The sequence below is a fragment of the Manis pentadactyla genome, chromosome 4, assembly GCF_030020395.1.
Source record: "Manis pentadactyla isolate mManPen7 chromosome 4, mManPen7.hap1, whole genome shotgun sequence".
Lineage (NCBI taxonomy): Eukaryota > Metazoa > Chordata > Mammalia > Pholidota > Manidae > Manis > Manis pentadactyla.
The window spans coordinates 118,930,487-118,953,687 of NC_080022.1; the positions used below are offsets into that span (position 1 = coordinate 118,930,487).

General features: G+C 45.8%; 1 protein-coding gene across 13 annotated transcripts in view; it reads left to right on the forward strand.

Annotated features, from left to right (window-relative positions):
- MPRIP (myosin phosphatase Rho interacting protein) overlaps positions 1–11,693 on the forward strand; it is a 171,480-nt gene extending 159,787 nt beyond the window's left edge. For 11 of the 13 annotated variants that reach the window (XM_036894043.2, XM_036894042.2, XM_036894046.2 and 8 more), the window contains 2 exons: positions 647–732; positions 5,085–11,693. In XM_036894043.2, the coding sequence (XP_036749938.2) occupies positions 647–732; positions 5,085–5,156 (158 nt within the window). In that variant the 3' untranslated portion in view covers positions 5,157–11,693. Of the gene's footprint in view, positions 1–646; positions 733–1,268; positions 1,331–5,084 lie in introns of all 13 variants that reach the window. The other 2 variants (XM_036894041.2, XM_036894049.2) reach the window with 1 other exon arrangement.
- The last annotated feature ends 11,508 nt before the right edge of the window (positions 11,694–23,201 follow it).

Below are 23,201 nucleotides of genomic sequence, written 5' to 3' on the forward strand. Positions count from 1 at the left end.
GATTATTTAAACTATGATATTGCTACCCAATGAAATACTGTGCCATTCTTAAAAGAGATAAAGTGGTTTCTTTGTTTCACCAAAGAAAAAGATCCATAAATATATTAAGTTAAAAAAAAAACCACATGCCCAGGGCATACGGCATGGCATAACTGATGGATTGCTTTAGGTGGCCATTTTTAAGAAGTCTAAAGGACAACACACCAAACTATTAATGGGGGTCATCTTGTAGGTCACGAGAAGGACTTTGTCTTGCCTTTTTGTTTTGTAACAGTCTGGGGTTCTCGGGAGGAAGGTGGGGATAAATGAATCATGGGGACAGTTGGTCTGCTCAGCAGTGCCTTGCAGCCCTGCAGTGAAGTGTCCTAAGCTCCCTGCAGAGAATGTCGCTTTGGCCTGCAGTCAGACACGGGCTGGAGAAGCCCAACCGAGTGCCGTGCAGGCATCCTCTGGTTGTTCCCACACTTTGAGTTGTTCTGAAAATGATTCAGTGTGTTTTACGGTTATTGGCTTTGAATTCCCTTAAAGTTGTTTAAAATGCCCTAAGTGTGTGGCAATTAACAGTAAGCTTGGGAAATTTTTTGACATTCAGTCTGATTATAGAGGGTTTTAGAAAACAAAGTAATGGGTCTGTTTGTTCCTTCAGATATAATGAAATCTAAAAGCAATCCTGACTTCTTGAAGAAAGACAGATCCTGTGTCAGCCGGCAACTCAGAAACGTCAGATCCAAGGTGAGCCTGGTCTCCAGTCCCCAGGTGTGTGGGGCTCGAGGGCACTGGGGAGAGGAGCCCCAGTTAAAGCCCACCGTGGGCCACAGCGGAGGGTCCCAGGGTCCCAGCACTCATCCAGGCCCACAAGCCTACCTGCTGGACCAGTTCTGGTGGCTTTGAGCTTTGTGTGTCCTTCAGCAGCAGTTGAACCGCCTTCTGACAGTGACGGTTGAAGGGCTAGGCCTATGAGAGGCAGGGCTGGGAGTGAGGTCCACCTTGGACCACCAAGGCCAGATTTCACCCTGGCCTCCTATGTCAGCCTGCTCTCTTACGTATTGTTCTTCGCACGTCCTTAGTTTAATACTGACACTGCCTGCCTTCAAGAAAGGAAGCTGACTGCACCCCTTCCCCAGATGTACTAGCAAATCCCCAGTGTGTGTCCCTGGCCCACTGCGTGCCTCTCCATGGGAAGTATGGGTGGAGGGGGTAGTGGTGAGCGTGTTGCATTGAGGATTTATTGTGTGTGTATGTCTTATTTTTGCTCTTTCCTCTGACAGTCCGTAATTGAGCAGGTCTCATGGGATAACTGAAACGAGCCCGCTTCCAGGTCCCCTGTCATGTAGGTAAACCACCTCTTACCACCCACCCACCTGCCACCCTCAAGGGGGTGGCTACCTGCATGTACTGCTCACACCTCCGGAACAAACGCCTTGTTTTATTGCTACCTTAATTCATCCTGTTCCAGCACATACACAATCCAAGTGACATTTCTTTAACCTCTTCTGGGGAGTTTGCTGGCACTAGAACCTCTTAATAGAGTTGACCCCTTGCTGAGGGGAGTTCTCCTCCCAGCTCGGCAGGCCTGCCCACAGGCCAGCACCACAGGTGGGCACAGGCATGTGAGCCACTCCTAGCACTGGTCAGCACGCATGTGGGATGGTCCATGTGCCCCACATTCTCTAGGGAAGCCCCTCTTCCCTCTGTCAGGAGGCAGACTGCCAGGCAATCAGCAGCCATGGACAAGCTGAGACCCCACTCCCCACCCAGGCTAACAGACCAAGGAAGCAGGGTCTCTGAGCTGATACCTCATGGGTGTAGCTTGGAGAAACGCTCAGTGGAACAAGATGGCTACAAGTAATGGGAGCTAAATATTTACCTGAAGTGGGTCTTTTTTTTTTTTTAACAAAACAAGAACTCTCACTGGGTAACATGGGAAGCAGTGATACTAAGAAAGGAGGTGGGGCACTGACATGCTCTCTGAGAGCTGTCAGCCTGTTTGAAATGAACTTGCGGATGGTGGGTCCCGTGCCCAGACGCTCCTGGCATCCTCCATGGTGTCTCACCTGCCAGGCTGGCTCTGTCTCCTTCACTCGTGTGGACATTAGACGCCGGAAGCATGCCGGCCTAGCTGGTCCCAGCAGGAAGGACACTGCTGCGGTATGGGGCCCGACAGCCTGGCTCCTTGGCCCACGGGCCCATGGCTCACCCTCAGAGCCCCTGTGGCCTCGGCTAAAGGGCTTCAGCCCAGGGCCTGGGGGAAACAGGTTTGCTTTAGAAAGAACTTGAGAAGGATCCATCTGTTCTAAACCTAGTCAGTTTAGTTTTGCTTATTTTACTACAGTCTCAAGACACTTATAACCAAATATGGTTTAGGCTTGATTGAAAACTTAGTTTGGGCTTTTTCCATACACATGAAAGACATTCTGTTCAGTAGAAAGACTTGTTCTTTGGTTCAGTTTTCTGGGTGGCGGTTCTGCCTCCTGGCTGAGGCTGACCTGTGGCTGCCATAAGGTCACTGTTATGTGGCCTTTGCTCATCCCTGTGAGTAGCGGGTGACAGAAGGCTTCCACCAGGACCCTTCTCAGGAAACCCTGCTGCAGGGTCCTCACCCTGTCAGAACGGACTGCACAGGGCTTGCGAATCCCTGTGGGGGAGTGAAAATACACTGTCTCTGGACAGAAGGCCAGAAAACTGGTGAGAAGACTGTTATAAGGGCCTTTGCAGTGAGGCATGCTGGGAAACCTTTTCTGCTGGCAAGGATAGAGCTGGCACAAAGGGTAGAGGAAACTTCCAGGCACCCATGAGGACCTGTCAAGGCCTCCAGGGACACCTCTGGTCTCAGGCCGGGACCCAGACAAGGGTAGAAAGAAGCCCAGGGACAGCATTTTCCCAGAGCAGTGTTGGAGTCCAGGTTTGGCCAAGTTCCAGCACGAGAAGAAAAGCCAGGTTTGGAGACCTCCTGCTAGCCTGAGTGGGACGACTGGAGCCTGCAGACATCCACAAGGGCCGGGGCCAGGGCACAGGCCGCCTCCCTGACCGTGTGTGGAGACCCCCCCGGAAAGAAGGGGAACAATGTTGCCCAGAAACTGAACCTGTCATTGGTGCTTTTTGATGAGGGATGTGATATGTACAGATTGATACTTTTTACATATGTTCTGGTGGTATATCCTGCCTCCCTCAAAAGGAGAGAAAGGCTCAGCACCTGTAAAAGTCAAAGCAAGTTCATTGCCTAAGAGCAGGATGGCTTCTAGAATTGAGACCAGTGACCCTTTCCCACAGGGTCCCCACAGAGGCCCTGCTGGTAGTCTGAGTGTGGGGTAATGGAGGTGCTTGTTGGAGAGACCAGCCTGTGGGAGGACTGAGCCGTAAGGGAGCCAGCTGCACCCCAAGGACCCTCCTCTGGGTGCAAGGGGTTGGTGGGGTTTGCTTCCTGCCCTCACAGCTGGTGTGGGCAGCAGGATGTGGCCTGGGTTGCCCCTCATTGCCCTGCTCTCCAGCTGACTGTCCCTGAGCACAACAGGAACTGTCATTCGAGGGCTTGTGACTGTGCACAGAGGGACCACACCCAGAGACGGGATGTTCACACTGTCCCTTGGGTCTCTGCCCTCCCTTCGGGAAGTCCCCAACTAGACAGAGCAGTGTGGCATGTAATGGGGCCTGCCTGTCTGTGAGCCGGGCACTTAGGTGCGGGGCCTCCTGTTCCATAGCCACACATTGCCCAGCACCTGTATGAGGCTGTCTGCCATGCAGACGAGAGCCCCTGACCTGAAGCATGTGGGAGAAGAGACCTGGGAGCATCCGGGGCAGTTGTGCAGTTGGGTGGGGATTGACCCCGTCTTCCGACCTACTCGGGTGAGCTGCAGGTGACACTAACCAACTGCTTATGTAGAGGACTGTGTGGACCATGAGTTTCAAAGCGGTTAGCATTAGAATCCTCTCCTTTTAAAAAAAATTAAACTCTCTATACATTTACACACATACAGCTCTGCAGTAGAAATAAAAACTGTTCAGGTGGTGCTGGGGGCCCACTAGGGCCCACCCCTCTTCTCCAAGCCCCGCAGACCTGATGCTCAGAGGCCTCAGGCTGAGTGTGGGGTGCCAGAGCTGCAGCCTCTGGGCCGGGCTCTGGGGCCCACAGGGCCAGCGCAGTGCGGGTCCCTGCATTCGTTTCACGGTGCTCCCATTGTTGGCTGAGACCAATGTGACGGCCTGGACGCTGCACCAGGGGCCGGTCCGTGTTTCCTGCCTCAGTGAGGCCTGTACCTCTGTCGGCTCCAGCACATGCAAGCTGGAGGAGCTGGCGAGTCCGAGCCTGGTGCTGGGACTTGCCATGCAGGTCAGGTGGCAGCTAAGAACCAAGTCTAGAATCCACTCACCCCCAGACATCCCAGGCATGCTCTCAAGCAACGTTCCTATTCTCATCCAGAAACTAAAACTTGGGAAAAGCTTACAAGAGTAAAGCGGAAAATATTCTGCCCCTCAAAGCGTTGTTCATCTCAGGACACACAGATTTAAACTTTACCAAGGTCCCATACAAACAACCTGGAAATCTTGGTAAATATGTTGATATGTTCCCCAATATCTAATAACAGTGAATCCAGCAGTTTCTGTTCAGGAAGTGCTGAGAGTGGGTCTGAGGGAAGCAGCCCAGAGGGCAGGGAGGTCAGCTCCAGCCTGCGTGCATTCTGCCAGCACAGCCCCCAGAGCTCTGGTCCTCCTGGGCGCAGACGGGACAGCTCACCTGGGAGGGCATGGATGGCGGGTTTCTAGCTCTTGGCACAGCCTTTTTTCCGGCTCAGGGGATCTGATTGCTGCCTGTCTAAAGAGCTCTAAGCTCAGAGTTCAGCTTCTTATACACATGGTCTTGTTTCTCTGAATTTTTCCTTTTTCATCCAGATAACACCGTTTCCCAGGGGACGTCTCTGTCCTGAGCATGGCCCACTAATCTCGAGGGCCCCCGCCCCCGCCCCTCCCAGCCCCTTCCCGGCACCACCCTCCCCTCCCCACCCCCCGCCTCTGCACCCTGCACCCGGGGCACCGGGCCTGGTGGTTAATGGTCTGTTCGTTTTTCTCCTGCTCTCGTGTCCACCCAGAGTCTGAAGGAAGGCCTGACCGTACAAGAACGCTTGAAGCTCTTTGAATCCAGGGACTTGAAGAAGGACTAGCTGTATCCCCTTCAGCTTGAACACACACCCTGCCCGGCTTGCGCGGCACGACCCAAGCGCTGTGTTCTGTCTGTACCTTTCTTCTTATTATTATTATTGTCATCATTAACTGTGGGTATGGATGCATGAGAGACTGGTTTATGGGCTCACACCATTCCCTGCTGTGTTGATTCTGACTTCCTATTTGTCTTTATCCAGGCTTTCTCCCATGGTTTCTAAAGTCAGCCAAGCAGCAGGGGCCTGGAGGGCGGCATGCTCTGGGCGGTCTGTTCGTCCCCTCCCTGCTTTGGCCCACGCACTCACTGTCAGTATTAAGGCCCAGCAGCCTGGCGATAAGCTAGCTGTGTCCCTTTGAGCACCGTGCGGGGTCAGGGTTCCACAGTGCCAGCTCTGCTGTGCACCGGGTCTCCTGGAGCAGGTACAAGTCTTCAGGACGAGGTTCAACCTGGATCACAGCACTGACAGGTCACTAGCCTGCAGAGGAGCAGGAGGAGCAGGGCAAGGGGCACGGCTCACAACCTTGACTTGCACCTTCTGGCTTGGGAGGAGGAGAGCATTTTGTACTTGTTCCTCTAATGCAGCTTAGAACCACACCCCAGGTAATGGTCACAGCCTGGAAAATGTTGAAAGCAGCCATTCCTACTTTTGTTTGTTTTTTATTAAATCTTGCACAAAACCCCGGCCACTCTCATTCCTTCCTACAATCGCTCCTTTCTTGGTCGCTAGTAACTGACCTGTTATAATTATTTGGATCATTGGCCTGGGGCTTCCAGGCTGTGGCTGCAGACAATGGTGGTCCTCATGGGGAACCCTGTAGAGAAGACAGCCTTTCTAGAAAGACTGCATTGTTCTTGACAAGGCTGAGAGAAGACCCCTGTGTTAAGTCAGGAAGAAAGTCCAGAGGATGTCAGAATCAGGTGAAAGTTGCCACTGAGTGTTCTTAACTCTAATATCTGTAAATTCTGAAAGGCTCTTGTGCTGCATGGAGAGCCGATGGCAAACCTGCCCTAGCAGCTGTGTTTTTCTAACAGTTTGAGTGAAACCGTCGTAACAGCCACAAAACATTCTGCGGCACTATTATTATAATACTAATAGTGAAAAATCTCTTAAATTGGGGTTTTTACTATGTCCCCATGAAAACAGTCCTGCCAAGACGAGTCTAAACAAGCCACAGCCACATGGGAACCAGTTCAGTGCCAGCGGAGCAGGGTGAGGCATTAGAGAAAAGTGTCTGTAGGAGCTCCTTCTGGTGCCCTGCAGCTATTGGTCCCCTGACTTTATTTATCAGTCATGTTTTTGCTCTGTGTTGATAAGCTTGAGTTAGTTTGGTAGGCTCTGGGTTGTGAATGCTTTGGGGGCAAAAACATAGAAATAATCTTGCCTGGTTTTTACACCAAGTTAACGAACAAGGTCACCTGGGGGCAGTCCTGAGGGCAAGACAGAGGGGCCGGGAGTTGTGCTTACGCCTTACCTGCATGCACTCCTCACTGTTGAGCCCTAACCCACGCCTGTCGCCCCCTGGCCACTACTCTTCCTTGTCTAAGGCAAGAGAATATCAGCTCTCTTATTTTAATTCTTCTCAGACACTGCCCCCAACACCCTTGCAGAGGCAGCGTTTTTAGAAGGCCCTGGTTGTGCAGTGCGCTCAGAAGGGTGGTACATAGAAGGAACGCCCTGCGCTGTCTGCAGAGCGCCACCTGTGTGTCCTCAGTGCAGTGATGGGACGTCCCTGGGCCTTAGTGGCCCTTGTCGCCTGGTCTGCACAGGCTGCCTGGGCACGGTTCCATGTTGTCCCTTCACCCCATCTAGTGCCGTTGCCTCTGTGGTCCTCCAACCCTCCCGGGGGTTTCGGGGCAGGGTCGGTGCTCGCAGTCGAGCCCCCATCCACCTCCAGCCGAGCCGTGGGGGTGTGGTTCGCTGTGAGGAGAGCACTGTGTTCACTGCATCACTTCCCAAGGTTAGGCCTCAGGAATCTGGGGAACAAGTGTGTGGAGGGCAGCCCTTGGGGGTGGAAGGCCTGCTCACCTCAGACGGCAGGACTCGCCCCCCTCCCTGGGGCTGGTTCAGTATGGGGCTGCCAGGGATTGGACTGCAAAAATGCCAAGCCAGCTAAGAAATCGGGGTGCCCTGTGCTCTGCTCCTGCAGCCTCCCCAAAATGCCATAAGCCTACCTGGCATGGCTGTCACCACATAGTGACAACTACTGTCTGGCTCAGAACCAGGTCTGAGCTGCCTGCTGAGTCCCATCTTCCAGCTGGAGTGAACAGCAGAACAAAGAGCGTCCCACCTACCTCCTCTGTGTGCAGCATGCAGGCATCCAAGCCCTCGGGGGGAAGTCTGGCCACTGAATTCCAGAGAGAAGGAGCAGGTGCGGAGGGGGAGCGGGTCTCTGGGTCAGCAGAGAAGGTTCCCTCAGGGGCCGCAAAGCGGGCAGTGCTGGGTGGGACACGGTGACCGGGAGCCCAGGGCACTCGCGCCACTCCTGGGTCGGGGTGCTAACGTGGGCCCATTTCATGATCACACCTAATTTCCTGTAGACATTTTACTACCTCATCTGGAGCCTGCTCGCATCTACAAGTAGGCCATGGGAAAATGGGGAAAATTTGGGAAAAATAAATTGGACTTCGTTTGACAGTTTTTAAGATATGTGAAAATTACAGTGTGTGCTGCCTGTGCGTGCCCTTGTGCACACATGGAGCAGCACTTTCTGCTGGTCACGCTCCTTCCTGGACGTGTGGTCCAGGGCTGAGCAGGTTTGAAAGCTAACAGTCCTGGCGGCCGTGGCTGTCTGCAGCCTCCCTGGCAGAGGTGACACGGCGGGCGGAGTATAGTGGCAGGCAGCACTCTGCCACTGAGACCTGAAGCTGTGCTTCGAGCACCACAGCAAGCCTGGGTTTGTGGGCAGACCTGAGGCTGCGTGGGCGACGCACCGCACTGGGAACAGGAGGCTTTTGTCAAGAGCTGAGATTGGGCCTTTGTGAGTCTGGCCCGTGGAGAGGCAGAGAGCAGGAAGGCCTGGGCTGTGGGGTCTTGGGCAGGCCAGAAATCTGCCTAGAAAGGAATTCTGGCAGATTAGGCCAGGAGACAAAACCAAGGGCCTAAAAACGTTTCTGTAGAGCTACTTAATACTGTTCATGTTGCCGCAGAGGTGGGTGGACACAGATTTCTGGCCTGAGAATAAGCACAATCTACCACTGCTGCATGGTGGCCCCATGAACAAAATTATTTTTGAGAACGTCCTGAGGGGTCAGGGCAGCACGGTGCCTGCTCACCCTGCGGGGTCCGGAGACCACGTACCTACCCTGTGACCCCTTCTCACCAGCCGTGGAGTCACTGAGGCTGCTCCAGCCGGGCACATTGTGCAGGCCCCCTGGGGCGCTCCCTGCCCGGAGGCAGCAGGCAGCATACTTCTCAGAAAAGCTTTCTTCACTCCCGCACTTGCTGGGATTTCCCATGGATATGCGCTGCCAGGGCCTCTGGCCCCCCAGCAATGGTGCGGCCACGCTGCCAGTGGCGTGCCCCACTCTTGGCTCAGGCACTCCTGCTTCTCGGGGACTCAAGACTGCTTTCTGTTGGAGTGAAAGGAATGCAACCCATCAACATTCACTTTTCCTAAAATGAAAAGTTTCTTCCGCATTGCCCTAAAGAAGCTTGGAATTTAACACTTTCCATTATAGACACAATTTCAAAAAACTACTGAATTCAGTGATCCCTTCATTACCAAGAAAGTGAGGAAATTTAAGTATTTTCAAAGTTTTGCAAAGGACAGGGAGGGGTGTAGTATCTGCTCAAAAGGAATGAGGAGCTGAAAGGAAACCACTTGACTCTTAGTCAGAGGCTTCTTTCTCCCCTCTGGAAAATTCCTGTTTGGCCTCCCTCACCCTGAAGTCCCGCAGCGCTGTCACAGGGCCTTCTGCTCAGTAGGAGCTTGCTTGGTAATGAGCAGGTTCTAACTGCTGCCGGAGCCCCACTCGGCTGAGCCAATCGCTCTGCCTGCGGCAGTCACCCCTGCCCTTCATGAAGGGCCTGGGAAGAGCCTGTTCCTAAGGTTCCAGAGATGGGGGTCTTTGCACCCTGTTCTTACCTGTCTTCCATCGTATCTCTTTACCTGCTGTCATTCTTGAGAGAAAGGAGCCTCTCGATGCTGGTAACACAGTGCTTTTCAGTCCAACACGAGCCACTGGTCACTTTTCCACAAACATCACACTTGTACGTTTGCTGGTATACAAACTCCTCCCTCTGACCTTCCCAGGTCACCAGATCCCTGGGGTGTGAGCTCAGACACCAGGCTTGTAGCCCCGCGGGAGGTTGTCTCACCCACTGAGGTCAGGTCAGCAGGTCAAGCCCTTCCCAGTCCTCAGCACCAAGGAGCAGGGCTGCGGGGCATGGCGCTTCCGCCACAGGCCGCCCCGTCCGTCCACATGCCAGTCAGGTGCATGTCCGCTGCACCCAGGGAAGGTGTGTGTCTTCCTGTGTCAGACACTTCCGGCAAGACCATACTTCCCACAGCTGAAAACAAGCTTAGGATCAGCCTGAAGTGAAGCCTCGAAAAACCACTTCAGGTAGTTCTTTGACGACATGAGTCCAGCTGGAAGGGAGCAATATCAGTTTCTCAAGCTTGTCTGCTAGGAAAGACTCGTTCTTTTGCCTTTTTGAGAACGAGTCCCAAGTATTCTTGTTTCTCTGTGAGAGGAAGAGGTCTCCCTTCTCTGGAGCCTTTCAACAGAGTAGGAGCTCCGGGTGCCCCACACTGCCCGCTGAGACGGGGACCCGCCTGTGGCCCTGTTCCTCAGTGTCCTGGAGACGAGCCCCTGGCACTCAGTGTTGCTTCTGATTTCTCTGTATTTAAAAGCAGTTGTTTATTTTCTTCAAAATAACCTGTATATTATTAAGAGCAAGCAGTGTAAATATTACTCAAGTTACTGCAGGGTTTTTTGTGACAAAGTTTTTGTGGGTTTAGAAAAATCTTCTATAGACATCCTTTTTTAAGATAAAACAGCTTTGGGTACAACACTGAACCCCACTCAGTATTATAAGGAAAGGTTTTTAATGACTGATACATCTTTTTAAAAGCTTCGGTCATTTCACAGGTGGCTTTAAACACTACAATATCTAAAACAGGTCACCTTCACTGAAAGAATTCTGTAATTCTTGCTCTTGCTAGAGCCACTCGGAGCCCCCGAGGGAAGTCAGGGGAGTGAAGGCACCGTCGTTGGCTTCTTGACCAGGTCCTTCCCGTAATAATTCACGACTTGCGGGCAGAGTCTCAGCACAGCACTTGGCATCAGGGTCTAAATGGGTGACCTGGGACTGTACTAGGCAGGCTCCCTGCCGACTCACTAAGCACCTGCCTCTCCTCAGCTCTTGGGTCACTATGAAATAGCACGGAAGCCCCAAAACCGGCAGCACTGCTATTTAGTGTGCTCCGTCAGTTTGCTAAGGAGGCATTCAGTCAAAAAATATGTGACAATTGGAGTGTCCAGTAGTTGTCCTAAGATGGCCCAGGAGGACAGACACTGAGTTCTCATGCGTGGAAGACAGTGGCAGGGCCCTCCCAGGATGCTGCGTGCGGCCTGCCACAACCCCACCCTTGCTCTCTTCCGCTTCACAACTAATTGTATCACATTTCAGTTTTACTTTATCAAAAGCTATGAATAGATTATATAGAACACTAAAGTCATTGCTCTGTCATGTTTATATCACAAAGCTTCAATTAAAATGGATTCTAGGATTTACCTTTAGTATTAACAACTTATTTACTGACTGTTAGGATTTAAAACCAGCTAAGTGATAATTATTCATGTGGTTTTCCTAAGTAATAATCCTAAAACACAAAGTCTCTAAGCAGCTCCCCAACAAGTATAGTTCTTAATGATTTTTCTGAAGACATGCCTTCTGTCAGAGGGAATGTCTCAGTTCAGCTACTAAAGCAAAATGCACCGTGCCCAACTGCCAAAGGAGCTGAGCAGCGAACAGAATGAGGAACAGGTGGTTTTCCTGCTGTGACAAGTCTGGGAGGGATGGGCAGCAGTCACTCCCGCCTCAGCTGCTATCTCTGCAAGTGAGATGGGTGTTCAAAGAGCAAGCTTGTATAATTGCAGCTGGAGTTTAATTTCTTTACTAAGACTAAACGGTAGCGTTTACCAGACTACAAGGCCTTGCAGAGAAAGGGCCTTCAGAGCCCAAGTGACTCCCCAGCGCGCCTCCCACTCCAGAGAGCCCCGGGCAGAGGCAGGTCCTGGGGCAGAGCCCACCTGGGGTACACCATCCACCAGGCTGCTGGGCCCTGGAGAAGAGAGGCTGGTCAGCTAAGCTCTCTTTTGACAGTTCAAGACTTTATGGTTTAGTTTGAGGCTTTTTTTTAACAAGGTTTCTGAACAACTGTTTGCTACAATTGAAATGTTACTTTGTCAAAATATTTATTCTTCTGTGTGGTGTACTAGATTCCCATGGATGTAGCTGATAATTTCTACTTTGTAAATATTTCCTGACTTTCCTAAACTATATCATAATAAACTATTTTTGCATCGCCCTTTGCATGCAGTGAATGAGGTTCTGTTTCATGGCAAGACAGACATATGCAAAAAATAATGCATTTAAGTCAAAAGTCAGAAACTGGTCAATAGCCTAAATATTTATAATGGGAGTTTTTATTTATTTATTTATTTATTTATTTATTTATTTATTTATTTTTAGATGGCATCTCTCATATTTATTGATCAAATGGTTGTTAACAACAATAAAATTCTGTATAGGGGACTCGATGCACAATCATTAATCAACCCCAAGCCTAATTCTCAACAGTCTCCAATCTTCTGAGCATAACGAACAAATTCTTACATAGTGAATAAGTTCTTACATGGTGAACGGTACAAGGGCAGCCATCACAGAAACTTTCAGTTTTGATCACGCATTATGAACTATAAACGATCAGGTCAAATATGAATATTCATTTGATTTTTATACTTGATTTATATGTGAATCCCACATCTCTCCCTTATTATTATTATTTTTAATAAAATGCTGAAGTGGTAGGTAGATGCAAGATAAAGGTAGAAAACATAATTTAGTGCTGTAAGAGGGCAAATGTAGATGATCAGGTCTGTGCCTATAGACTAAGTATTAATACAAGCTAGACAAGGGCAACAAAACATCCACGGATGCAGAAGATTTCTCTCAAAGCAGGGGGGGTGAGGTTCTAACCCTCACCTCTGTTGATCCCCAATTTCTCACCTGATGGCCCCCCTGCGACTGTGCCTGTCTTAGGTTGTTCCTCCCTTGAGGAATCTTACCCGTCTCTGGCTAACCAGTCATCTTCCGGAGCCATACAGGGAAATGTAAAGTTGGTAAGTGAGAGAGAAGCGATATTCTTTGAAAAGGTTAGCTTTTTACTTCTTTGCATATTTATGCCCTGTGGCTTCTATGCCCAGCATTTGTCTTGAGGTATCTTTACCACTTGGAAGAATTATGATACTCGGTAATTTCGATATGAGGCACGAATTCTATTTAAGGGTTGTAATTAGGAAGGAAGAAGAAAAGCTATAGAAGTAGCAGACGGAAGAAAACATGGGAAGATTGGTTATTTCTTTGACATATCTTCTTGTAGAGTAACTTCAGCATGTATAGGTTTTAAACTACTAATTAAATTGCGCACACACATTAACATAATAGGAATACAGCTACATAACCAAAGCAGACCTACAATTACCAGCCATATCCAGTGAAACCAAGAAAACCAGTTAGGTACCCTAGGCATTGGTGAAAACTTATCAATGATATGATGGATATTGTCTAACTGAATTTGAATAGTTTGAGAAAAATCAGACAAATTAAAACAACACATTCTTGGGGACTGTTCACATCCCATATGTTCTTTTAACAGTAGACAGTCTATAGTCGAATGATTTTGGAGCGCTGCAACTTGCACTTCTCCTAATTCTTGGTTGAGTTCCAACAGTATAGATCCAGTCAAATTTGTTGTTTTACTGTATGCACAGGCCAGCTTAGATATCTCCTCCTTGATTCCAATGGCAAGTCCAGGAACCAGTGGGATGAATGCAGCTACAACTGCAACAGCGCCAGGGGGAGTTTTTATTTTTATCTTTAATTTTTACTTTTTTTTTTTTAGTTTTGGATTATTGGCAGCATTTTGAATTCAGGAGCTTTCCCATAAACCTCCAGATTTCACATCCTCACACTCAGTGCACACAGTATAAATATTTTAGACCCAGAATCTAAGGTGATTGGCTCAGTTACAGAAACCTTCAGGGGACCAAAGGACAGTCAGAAATACTGATGAGAAGAAGGAATCACAACTACTCATACCTGCCCCCTTCTTAATAGATTTATTTACAGTAAAGTTTTACTTTTTGTTTAAAAAAGGAAAGCACATCTTACCTCAGGACCACAACCACAACCCAAAATTTCACAAAATAATGCACCCTTACTAGGCTGTATCATATCTCCATTCCATTTAATTTTTTAAAAATTCTGGCTGTGACCCACTAAATAGAAAATAAGAAAAAATTATTTCCAGTATTGCCATAACATTTGCAATAAAATAAGTAAAAATGACTGTGGAATCCAGACTTTTATTCAGGTAAACACAGGGGAAAAAAGTTTGACTTTACCTATTGGAAATCAATTTAGGAATTCATAAAACTTAGAAAAATAAAGATGGATGTGGACATAAAGGATAAAATACATATTTTCAATATGCTATTCAGTTGTTTAAGGATGTTTTGATGATTTTGTGCCCATTAAAAAAAATTAGTCAAACATACACAGTTTTTGAACACTGGTCTAGTGTAATGCTGTTCTAATAGGTTTAACACTTTTTTTTTAATGCTGTCTAAGTGTACTTTTAAGAATCAGTTGGCATTTGGAAAGTCCAACACTCATGATAAAAATACTCAACAAACTAGAAATAGAGGAAATTTCCTCAACTTGATAAAAGGACATGAAAAACCCACAGTCAACGATATACTCAATGGTGAACAACTGAAGGCTTTCCCTCTAAGATCAGGAACAAGACAAGGTTGTCTGTTCTCACAATGTTTGTTCACTCTACTGGAGATTGTAGCCAGAGCAATTAGGCAAGGAAAAGGAAAGGCATCCATCTTGGAAGAAGTAAAACTATATTGCTGCAAGTTTAGTAGGACACAAGATTCATATTCAAAGATCAAAGTATTTCTATACACTAGTAAACAGCCTGAAACTGAACTCAAGAAAGCAATTCTGTTTGAGCTAACATCAAAAAAGAATAAAATAATGGGAATAAATTAAGGGAAGCATAAGGCCTATACACAAAAACAACAAAGCACTACAGGAAGGTGTAGATAAATGCAGAGGCAGCCTGTGGTCACAGATTGGAAAGTGTACTGTTAAGAAGTTAGAGGGGGGGCGGAAGATGGCGGCGTGAGTAGAGCAGCGGAAATCTCCTCCCAAAACAACATATATCTATGAAAATATAACAAAGACAACCCTTCCTAGAATAAAGACCAGAGGACACAGGACAATATCCAGACCACATCCGCACCTGAGAGAACCCAGCGCCTCGCGAAGGGGGTAAGATACAAGCCCCGGCCCCGCGGGAGCCGAGCGCCCCTCCCCCCAGCTCCCGGCGGGAGAAGAGCAGGCAGAGCGGGAGGGAGACGGAGCCCAGGGCTGCCGAACACCCAGCCCCAGCCATCCGGGCCAGAGTGCAGGGCCCTCGATACTGGGAAAACAGGGCAGCAAGAACAGTGAGCAGGCACTGGAGGCTGGGCGACAGAGGACATAAGAAAAGCGCGCGACCATTTTTTTTTTTGCTTTTTTGCTGCTTTGTTTTGGCGAGCGCTTTTTGGAAGTCTTAAAGGGACAGGGACCCCAATATTAGGGAAACAGGGCAGAAAGACCGGTGAGCAGAGGCCTGAGGCTGGCACCGGAGAATAAAGAAAAACGAACGACCACCTTTTTTTTTTTTAATTAAAAATTTTTTTTTTTTTTAATTAAAAAAAAATTTTTTTTCTTGTTTTTTTTTGTGGTCGTTGTTTTGTTTTGGCGGGTGCTTTTTGGAAGTCTTAAAGGGGCAGGGCGGGCCACTTAATCCAGAGGTAGGGAATCCGGGATCTCTGGGCACCCTAACCCCTGGGCTGCAGGGAGCAGGGAGGCCCCTTACGGAGATAAATAGCCTCCCAGCAGCTCCTGCTCCAACGCGACTCCACCATTTTGGAGTAGCTGCCCGAGCCAGGCCACGCCCACAGCAACAGCGGAGATTAACTCCATAGCAGCCGGGCAGGAAGCAGAAGCCCTGTCTGCGCGCAGCTGCGCAGCACAAGCCACTAGAGGCCGCTGTTCTCCCAGGAGAGGAGGGCCACAAACCAACAAGAAAGGAAGTCCTTCCAGCCGTCACTCGTCCTAGTTCTGCAGACTATTCCTATCACCATGAAAAGGCAAAGCTACAGGCAGACAAAGATCACAGAGACAACACCAGAGAAGGAGACAGACCTAACCAGTCTTCCTGACAAAGAATTCAAAATAAGAATCATAAACATGCTGACAGAGATGCAGAGAAATACGCAAGAAAAATGGGATGAAGTCCGGAAAGAGATCACAGATGCCAGAAAGGAGATCGCAGAAATGAAACAAACTCTGGAAGGGTTTATAAGCAGAATGGATAGAATGCAAGAGGCCATTGATGGAATTGAAATCAGAGAACAGGAACGCATGGAAGCTGACATAGAGAGAGACAAAAGGATCTCCAGGAATGAAACAATATTAAGAGAACTGTGTGACCAATCTAAAAGGAGCAATATCCGTATTATAGGGGTCCCAGAAGAAGAAGAGAGAGGGAAAGAGATGGAAAGTATCTTAGAAGAAATAATTGCTGAAAACTTCCCCACACTGGGGGAGGAAGTAATCAAACAGACCACGGAAATACACAGAACCCCCAACAGAAAGGATCCAAGAAGGGCAACACCAAGACACATAATAATTAAAATGGCAAAGATCAAGGACAAGGAAAGAGTGTTAAAGGCAGCTAGAGAGAAAAAGGTCACCTATAAAGGGAAACCCATCAGGCTAACGTCAGATTTCTCAACAGAAACCCTACAGGCCAGAAGAGAATGGCATGATATATTTAATACAATGAAACAGAAGGGCCTTGAACCAAGGATACTGTATCCAGCACGACTATCATTCAAATATGACGGTGGGATTAAACAATTCCCAGACAAACAAAAGCTGAGGGAATTTGCTTTCCACAAACCACCTCTACAGAACATCTTACAGGGACTGCTCTAGATGGGAGCACTCCTAGAAAGAGCACAGCACAAAACACCCAACATATGAAGAATCGAGGAGGAGGAACAAGAAGGGAGAGAAGAAAAGAATCTGCAGACAGTGTATATAACAGCTCAATAAGCGAGCTAAGTTAGGCAGTAAGATACTAAAGAGGCTAACCTTGAACCTTTGGTAACCACGAATTTAAAGCCTGCAATGGCAATAAGTACATATCTTTCAATAGTCACCCTAAATGTTAATGGGTTGAATGCACCAATCAAAAGACACAGAGTAACAGAATGGATAAAAAAGCAAGACCCATCTATATGCTGCTTACAAGAAACTCACCTCAAACCCAAAGACATGTACAGACTAAAAGTCAAGGGATGGAAAAACATATTTCAAGCAAACAACAGTGAGAAGAAAGCAGGGGTTGCAGTACTAATATCAGACAAAATAGACTTCAAAACAAAGAAAGTAACAAGAGATAAAGAAGGACACTACATTATGATAAAGGGCTCAGTCAAACAAGAGGATATAACCATTCTAAATATATATGCACCCAACACAGGAGCACCAGCATATGTGAAACAAATACTAACAGAACTAAAGGGGGATATAGACTGCAATGCGTTCATTCTAGGAGACTTCAACACACCACTCACCCCAAAGGATAGATCCACTGGGCAGAAAATAAGTAAGGACACGGAAGCACTGAACAACACAGTAGAGCAGATGGACCTAATAGACATCTATAGAACTCTACATCCAAAAGCAGCGGGATATACATTCTTCTCAAGTGCACATGGAACATTCTCCAGAATAGACCACATACTAGGCCACAAAAAGAGCCTCAGAAAATTCCAAAAGATTGAAATCCTACCAACCAACTTTTCAGACCACAAAGGCATAAAACTAGAAATAAACTGTACAAAGAAAGCAAAGAGGCTCACGAACACATGGAGGCTTAACAACACGCTCCTAAATAATCAATGGATCAATGACCAAATCAAAATGGAGATCCAGCAATATATGGAAACAAATGACAACAACAACACTAAGCCCCAACTTCTGTGGGACACAGCAAAAGCAGTCTTAAGAGGAAAGTATATAGCAATCCAAGCATATTTAAAAAAGGAAGAGCAATCCCAAATGAATGGTCTAATGTCACAATTATCGAAATTGGAAAAAGAAGAACAGATGAGGCCTAAGGTCAGCAGAAGGAGGGACATAATAAAGATCAGAGAAGAAATAAATAAAATTGAGAAGAATAAAACAATAGCAAAAATCAATGAAACCAAGAGCTGGTTCTTCGAGAAAATAAACAAAATAGATAAGCCTCTAGCCAGACTTATTAAGAAGAAAAGAGAGTCAACACAAATCAACAGTATCAGAAACGAGAAAGGAAAAATCACGACGGACCCCACGGAAATGCAAAGAATTATTGGAGAATACTATGAAAACCTATATGCTAACAAGCTGGGAAACCTAGGAGAAATGGACAACTTCCTAGAAAAATATAACCTTCCAAGATTGACCCAGGAAGAAACAGAAAATCTAAACAGACCAATTACCAGCAACGAAATTGAAGAGGTAATCAAAAAACTACCAAAGAACAAAACCCCCGGGCCAGATGGATTTACCTCGGAATTTTATCAGACATACAGGGAAGACATAATACCCATTCTCCTTAAAGTTTTCCAAAAAATAGAGGAGGAGGGGATACTCCCAAACTCATTCTATGAAGCTAACATCACCCTAATACCAAAACCAGGCAAAGACCCCACCAAAAAAGAAAACTACAGACCAATATCCCTGATGAACGTAGATGCAAAAATACTCAACAAAATATTAGCAAACCGAATTCAAAAATACATCAAAAGGATCATACACCATGACCAAGTGGGATTCATTCCAGGGATGCAAGGATGGTACAACATTCGAAAGTCCATCAACATCATCCACCACATCAACAAAAAGAAAGACAAAAACCACATGATCATCTCCATAGATGCTGAAAAAGCATTTGACAAAGTTCAACATCCATTCATGTTAAAAACTCTCAGCAAAATGGGAATAGAGGGCAAGTACCTCAACATAATAAAGGCCATCTATGATAAACCCACAGCCAACATTATATTGAACAGCGAGAAGCTGAAAGCATTTCCTCTGAGATCGGGAACTAGACAGGGATGCCCACTCTCTCCACTGTTATTTAACATAGTACTGGAGGTCCTAGCCACGGCAATCAGACAAAATAAAGAAATACAAGGAATCCAGATTGGTAAAGAAGAAGTTAAACTGTCACTATTTGCAGATGACATGATACTGTACATAAAAAACCCTAAAGACTCCACCCCAAAACTACTAGAACTGATATCGGAATACAGCAAAGTTGCAGGATACAAAATCAACACACAGAAATCTGTGGCTTTCCTATATACTAACAATGAACCAACAGAGAGAGAAATCAGGAAAACAACTCCATTCACAATTGCATCAAAAAAAATAAAATACCTAGGAATAAACCTAACCAAAGAAGTGAAAGACTTATACTCTGAAAACTACAAGTCACTCTTAAGAGAAATTAAAGGGGACACTAACAGATGGAAACTCATCCCATGCTCGTGGCTAGGAAGAATTAATATCGTTAAAATGGCCATCCTGCCCAAAGCAATATACAGATTTGATGCAATTCCTATGAAACTACCAGCAACATTCTTCAATGAACTGGAACAAATAATTCAAAAATTCATATGGAAACACCAAAGACCCCGAATAGCCAAAGCAATCCTGAGAAAGAAGAATAAAGTAGGGGGGATCTCACTCCCCAACTTCAAGCTCTACTATAAAGCCATAGTAATCAAGACAATTTGGTACTGGCACAAGAGCAGAGCCACAGACCAATGGAACAGACTAGAGAATCCAGACATTAACCCAGACATATATGGTCAATTAATATTTGATAAAGGAGCCATGGACATACAATGGCGAAATGACAGTCTCTTCAACAGGTGGTGCTGGCAAAACTGGACAGCTACATGTAGGAGAATGAAACTGGACCATTGTCTAACCCCATATACAAAAGTAAACTCAAAATGGATCAAAGACCTGAATGTAAGCCATGAAACCATTAAACTCCTGGAAGAAAACATAGGCGAAAACCTCTTAGACATAAACATGAGTGACCTCTTCTTGAACATATCTCCCCGGGCAAGGAAAACAACAGCAAAAATGAGTAAGTGGGACTATATTAAGCTGAAAAGCTTCTGTACAGCAAAAGACACCATCAATAGAACAAGAAGGATCCCTACAGTATGGGAGAATATATTTGAAAATGACACATCCGATAAAGGCTTGACGTCCAGAATATATAAGGAGCTCTCACGCCTCAACAAACAAAAAACAAATAACCCAATTAAAAAATGGGCAGAGGAACTGAACAGACAGTTCTCCAAAAAAGAAATACAGATGGCCAACAGACACATGAAAAGATGCTCCACATCGCTAATTATCAAAGAAATGCAAATTAAAACTACAATGAGGTATCACCTCACACCAGTAAGGATGGCTGCCATCCAAAAGACAAACAACAACAAATGTTGGCGAGGCTGTGGAGAAAGGGGAACCCTCCTACACTGCTGGTGGGAATGTAAGTTAGTTCAACCATTGTGGAAAGCAGTATGGAGGTACATCAAAATGCTCAAAACAGACTTACCATTTGACCCAGGAATTGCACTCCTAGGAATTTACCCTAAGAATGCAGCAATCAAGTTTGAGAAAGACAGATGCACCCCTATGTTTATTGCAGCACTATTTACAATAGCCAAGAATTGGAAGCAACCTAAATGTCCATCAATAGATGAATGGATAAAGAAGATGTGGTACATATACACAATGGAATACTACTCAGCTATAAGAAAAGGGCAAATCCAATCATTTGCAGCAACATGGATGGAGCTGGAGGGTATTATGCTCAGTGAAACAAGCCAAGCAGAGAAAGAGAAATACCAAATGATTTCACTTATCTGTGGAATATAAGAACAAAGGAAAAACTGAAGGAACAAAACAGCAGCAGAATCACAGAACTCAAGAATGGACTAACAGGTACCAAAGGGAAAGGGACTGGGGAGGATGGGTGGGTAGGGAGGGATAAGGGGGGGGAGAAGTAGGGGGGTATTAAGATTAACATGCATGGGGGGGTAGGAGAAAAGGGAGGGCTGTACAACACAGAGAAGGCAAGTAGTGATTCTACAACATTTTGCTATGCTGATGGACAGTGACTGTAAAGGGGTTTATAGGGGAGACCTGGTATAGGGGAGAGCCTAGTAAACATAATATTCGTCATGTAAGTGTAGATTAGTGATAGCAAAAAAAAAAAGGGCAGTTCCTGTGTGGTAACCTCCAACGAGTTCTACACAAGGGTATAAAGGGCATATAAAAGTGTAGGCAAAGGGTCTGTTTGTGTTTATACAGAGGATCAAAGCCTAATTGGGCTGCCCCGAAAATGAACTAAGATACGATATGAAAAAGAACTTCCAACATCTGCACCCTCTGGAAGACTCATGCCAGAAGATGATCATCAAAAAACCCCAACAAAGATCCACGCACTGCTACAGCTGTAGATGCACTCATCCCACCAGTTCCTGGACCTGCCATGGGAATGAGGAAGGAGATATCTAAGCTGGCCTGTGCATACAGTAAAACAACAAAATTGGACTGGATCTATACTGTTGGAACTCAACCAAGAATTTGGAGAAGTGCAAATTGTAGCGCTCCAAAGTCTTACAACTACGAACTATTTATTGTTAAAAGAACATATGGCATGTGAACAGTCCCCAGGAATGGGTTGTTTTAATTTGTCTGATTTCTCTCAGACTGTTCAAGTTCATTTGGACAATATCCACCATATCATAGATAAGTTTTCACAAATGCCTAAGGTGCCTAACTGGTTTTCTTGGTTTCACTGCAGATGGCTGGTAATTACAGATATGCTTTGGTTATGTAACTATACTCCTATTATGTTAATGTGTGTGTGCAATTTAAGTAGTAGCTTAAAACCTATACATGCTGAAGTTACTCTACAAGAAGATATATCAAAGAAATAATCAATCTTCCCATGTTTTCTTCCGCCTGCTACTTCTATAGCTTTTCTTCTTCCTTCCTAATTACAACCCTTAAATAGAATTCGTGCCTCATATCAAATTTACCGAGTATCATAATTCTTCCAAGTGGTAAAGATACCTCAAGACAAATGCTGGGCACAGAAGCCACAGGGCATAAATATGCAAAGAAGTAAAAAGCTAACTTTTTCAAACAATAAGGCTTCTCTCTCACTTACCAACTTCACATTTCCCTGTATGGCCCCGGAAGATGACTGGTTAGCCAGAGACGGGTAAGATTCCTCAAGGGAGGAACAACCTAAGACAGGCACAGTCGCAGGGGGGCCATCAGGTGAGAAATTGGGGATCAACAGAGGTGAGGCTTAGAACCTCACCCCCCCGTTCTGAGAGAAATCTTCTGCATACGTGGATGTTTTATTGCCCTGGTCTAGCTTGGATTAACACATAGTCTACAGGCACACACCTGATCATCTACATGTGCTCTCTTACAACACTAAACTATGTTTTCTACCTTTATCTTGTATCTACCTACCACTTCAGCATTTTATTAAAAATCATAATAATAAAGAGAGAAATGTGGTATCCACATATAAATCAAGTATAAAAACCAAATCAGTATTCATATTTGAACTGACTGTTTATAGTTCATAATGCATGAGCAAAACCGAAAGTTTCTGTGATGACTGCCCTTGTACTGTTCACTATGTAACTTATTCATTATGTAAGAATTTGTTCTACATGTAAAAACTTGTTTGTTATGCCTCAGAAGATTGGAGACTGACAAAAATTAGGCTTGGGGTGGAATAATGATTGTGCATTGAGCATTGACTCCCCTATACAGAATTTTATTGTCGTTAACAACCATTTGATCAATAAATATGAGAGATGCCCTCACAAAAAAAAAAAAAAGGACAGACTTCCAATGGTAAAATAAATTAGTAACCGGGATGTAATGTATAGCATAAGGAATATAGTCAAGATATTGTAACAGCCTGGTAGGGTGATAGCTGGAACCTAGAATTATGTATATAAATGTTCTACCACTGTGTTGTACACTTGAAACTCATGTAATGTAATACTGTGTGTCAACTACCCTTCAATAAAAAATAATTATTATTAAAAAAAAAAAAAAAAAAAAAAGAATAAACTGGATTCCCAATTCTGCGTAACAAAAAAAAAAAAAAAAAAAAAAAAAAAAAAAAAAGAAGTTAGAGGACTCACTAGGTTTCAACACTTCACTAAAAAGCTTAAGTAGTCAAGCTAGTGTGGCACTGGCATAAGGGCTGACATATAAATCAGTGGAATAGAATTAAACACTTGCTTTTATTCTCAATTGATTTTTGACAAGGGTGCCGAGACCAGTGCAGATAGAATAATCTCTTCAAAAAATAGTGCTCGGATATCAAGCCATCCACATGCAAAACAATGAAGTCAGACCTCCCTACCTCCCACCATACACAAAAATTAATTCAAAATGGTTAATGCTTCATAGACCGAAAGAGCCAGGAGCATAAGACTCAAAAACACAGGAGCAAATCTGTGTGGCCCCAGGTTGGGCAATGGCTTCTTGGACGTTGACAATAAAACACAACAGAAGCATAAACAGGTAGATTGAGACAGAAAGGAAAAGGCTACCCAAGACTGAGAGAAAACATTTTGC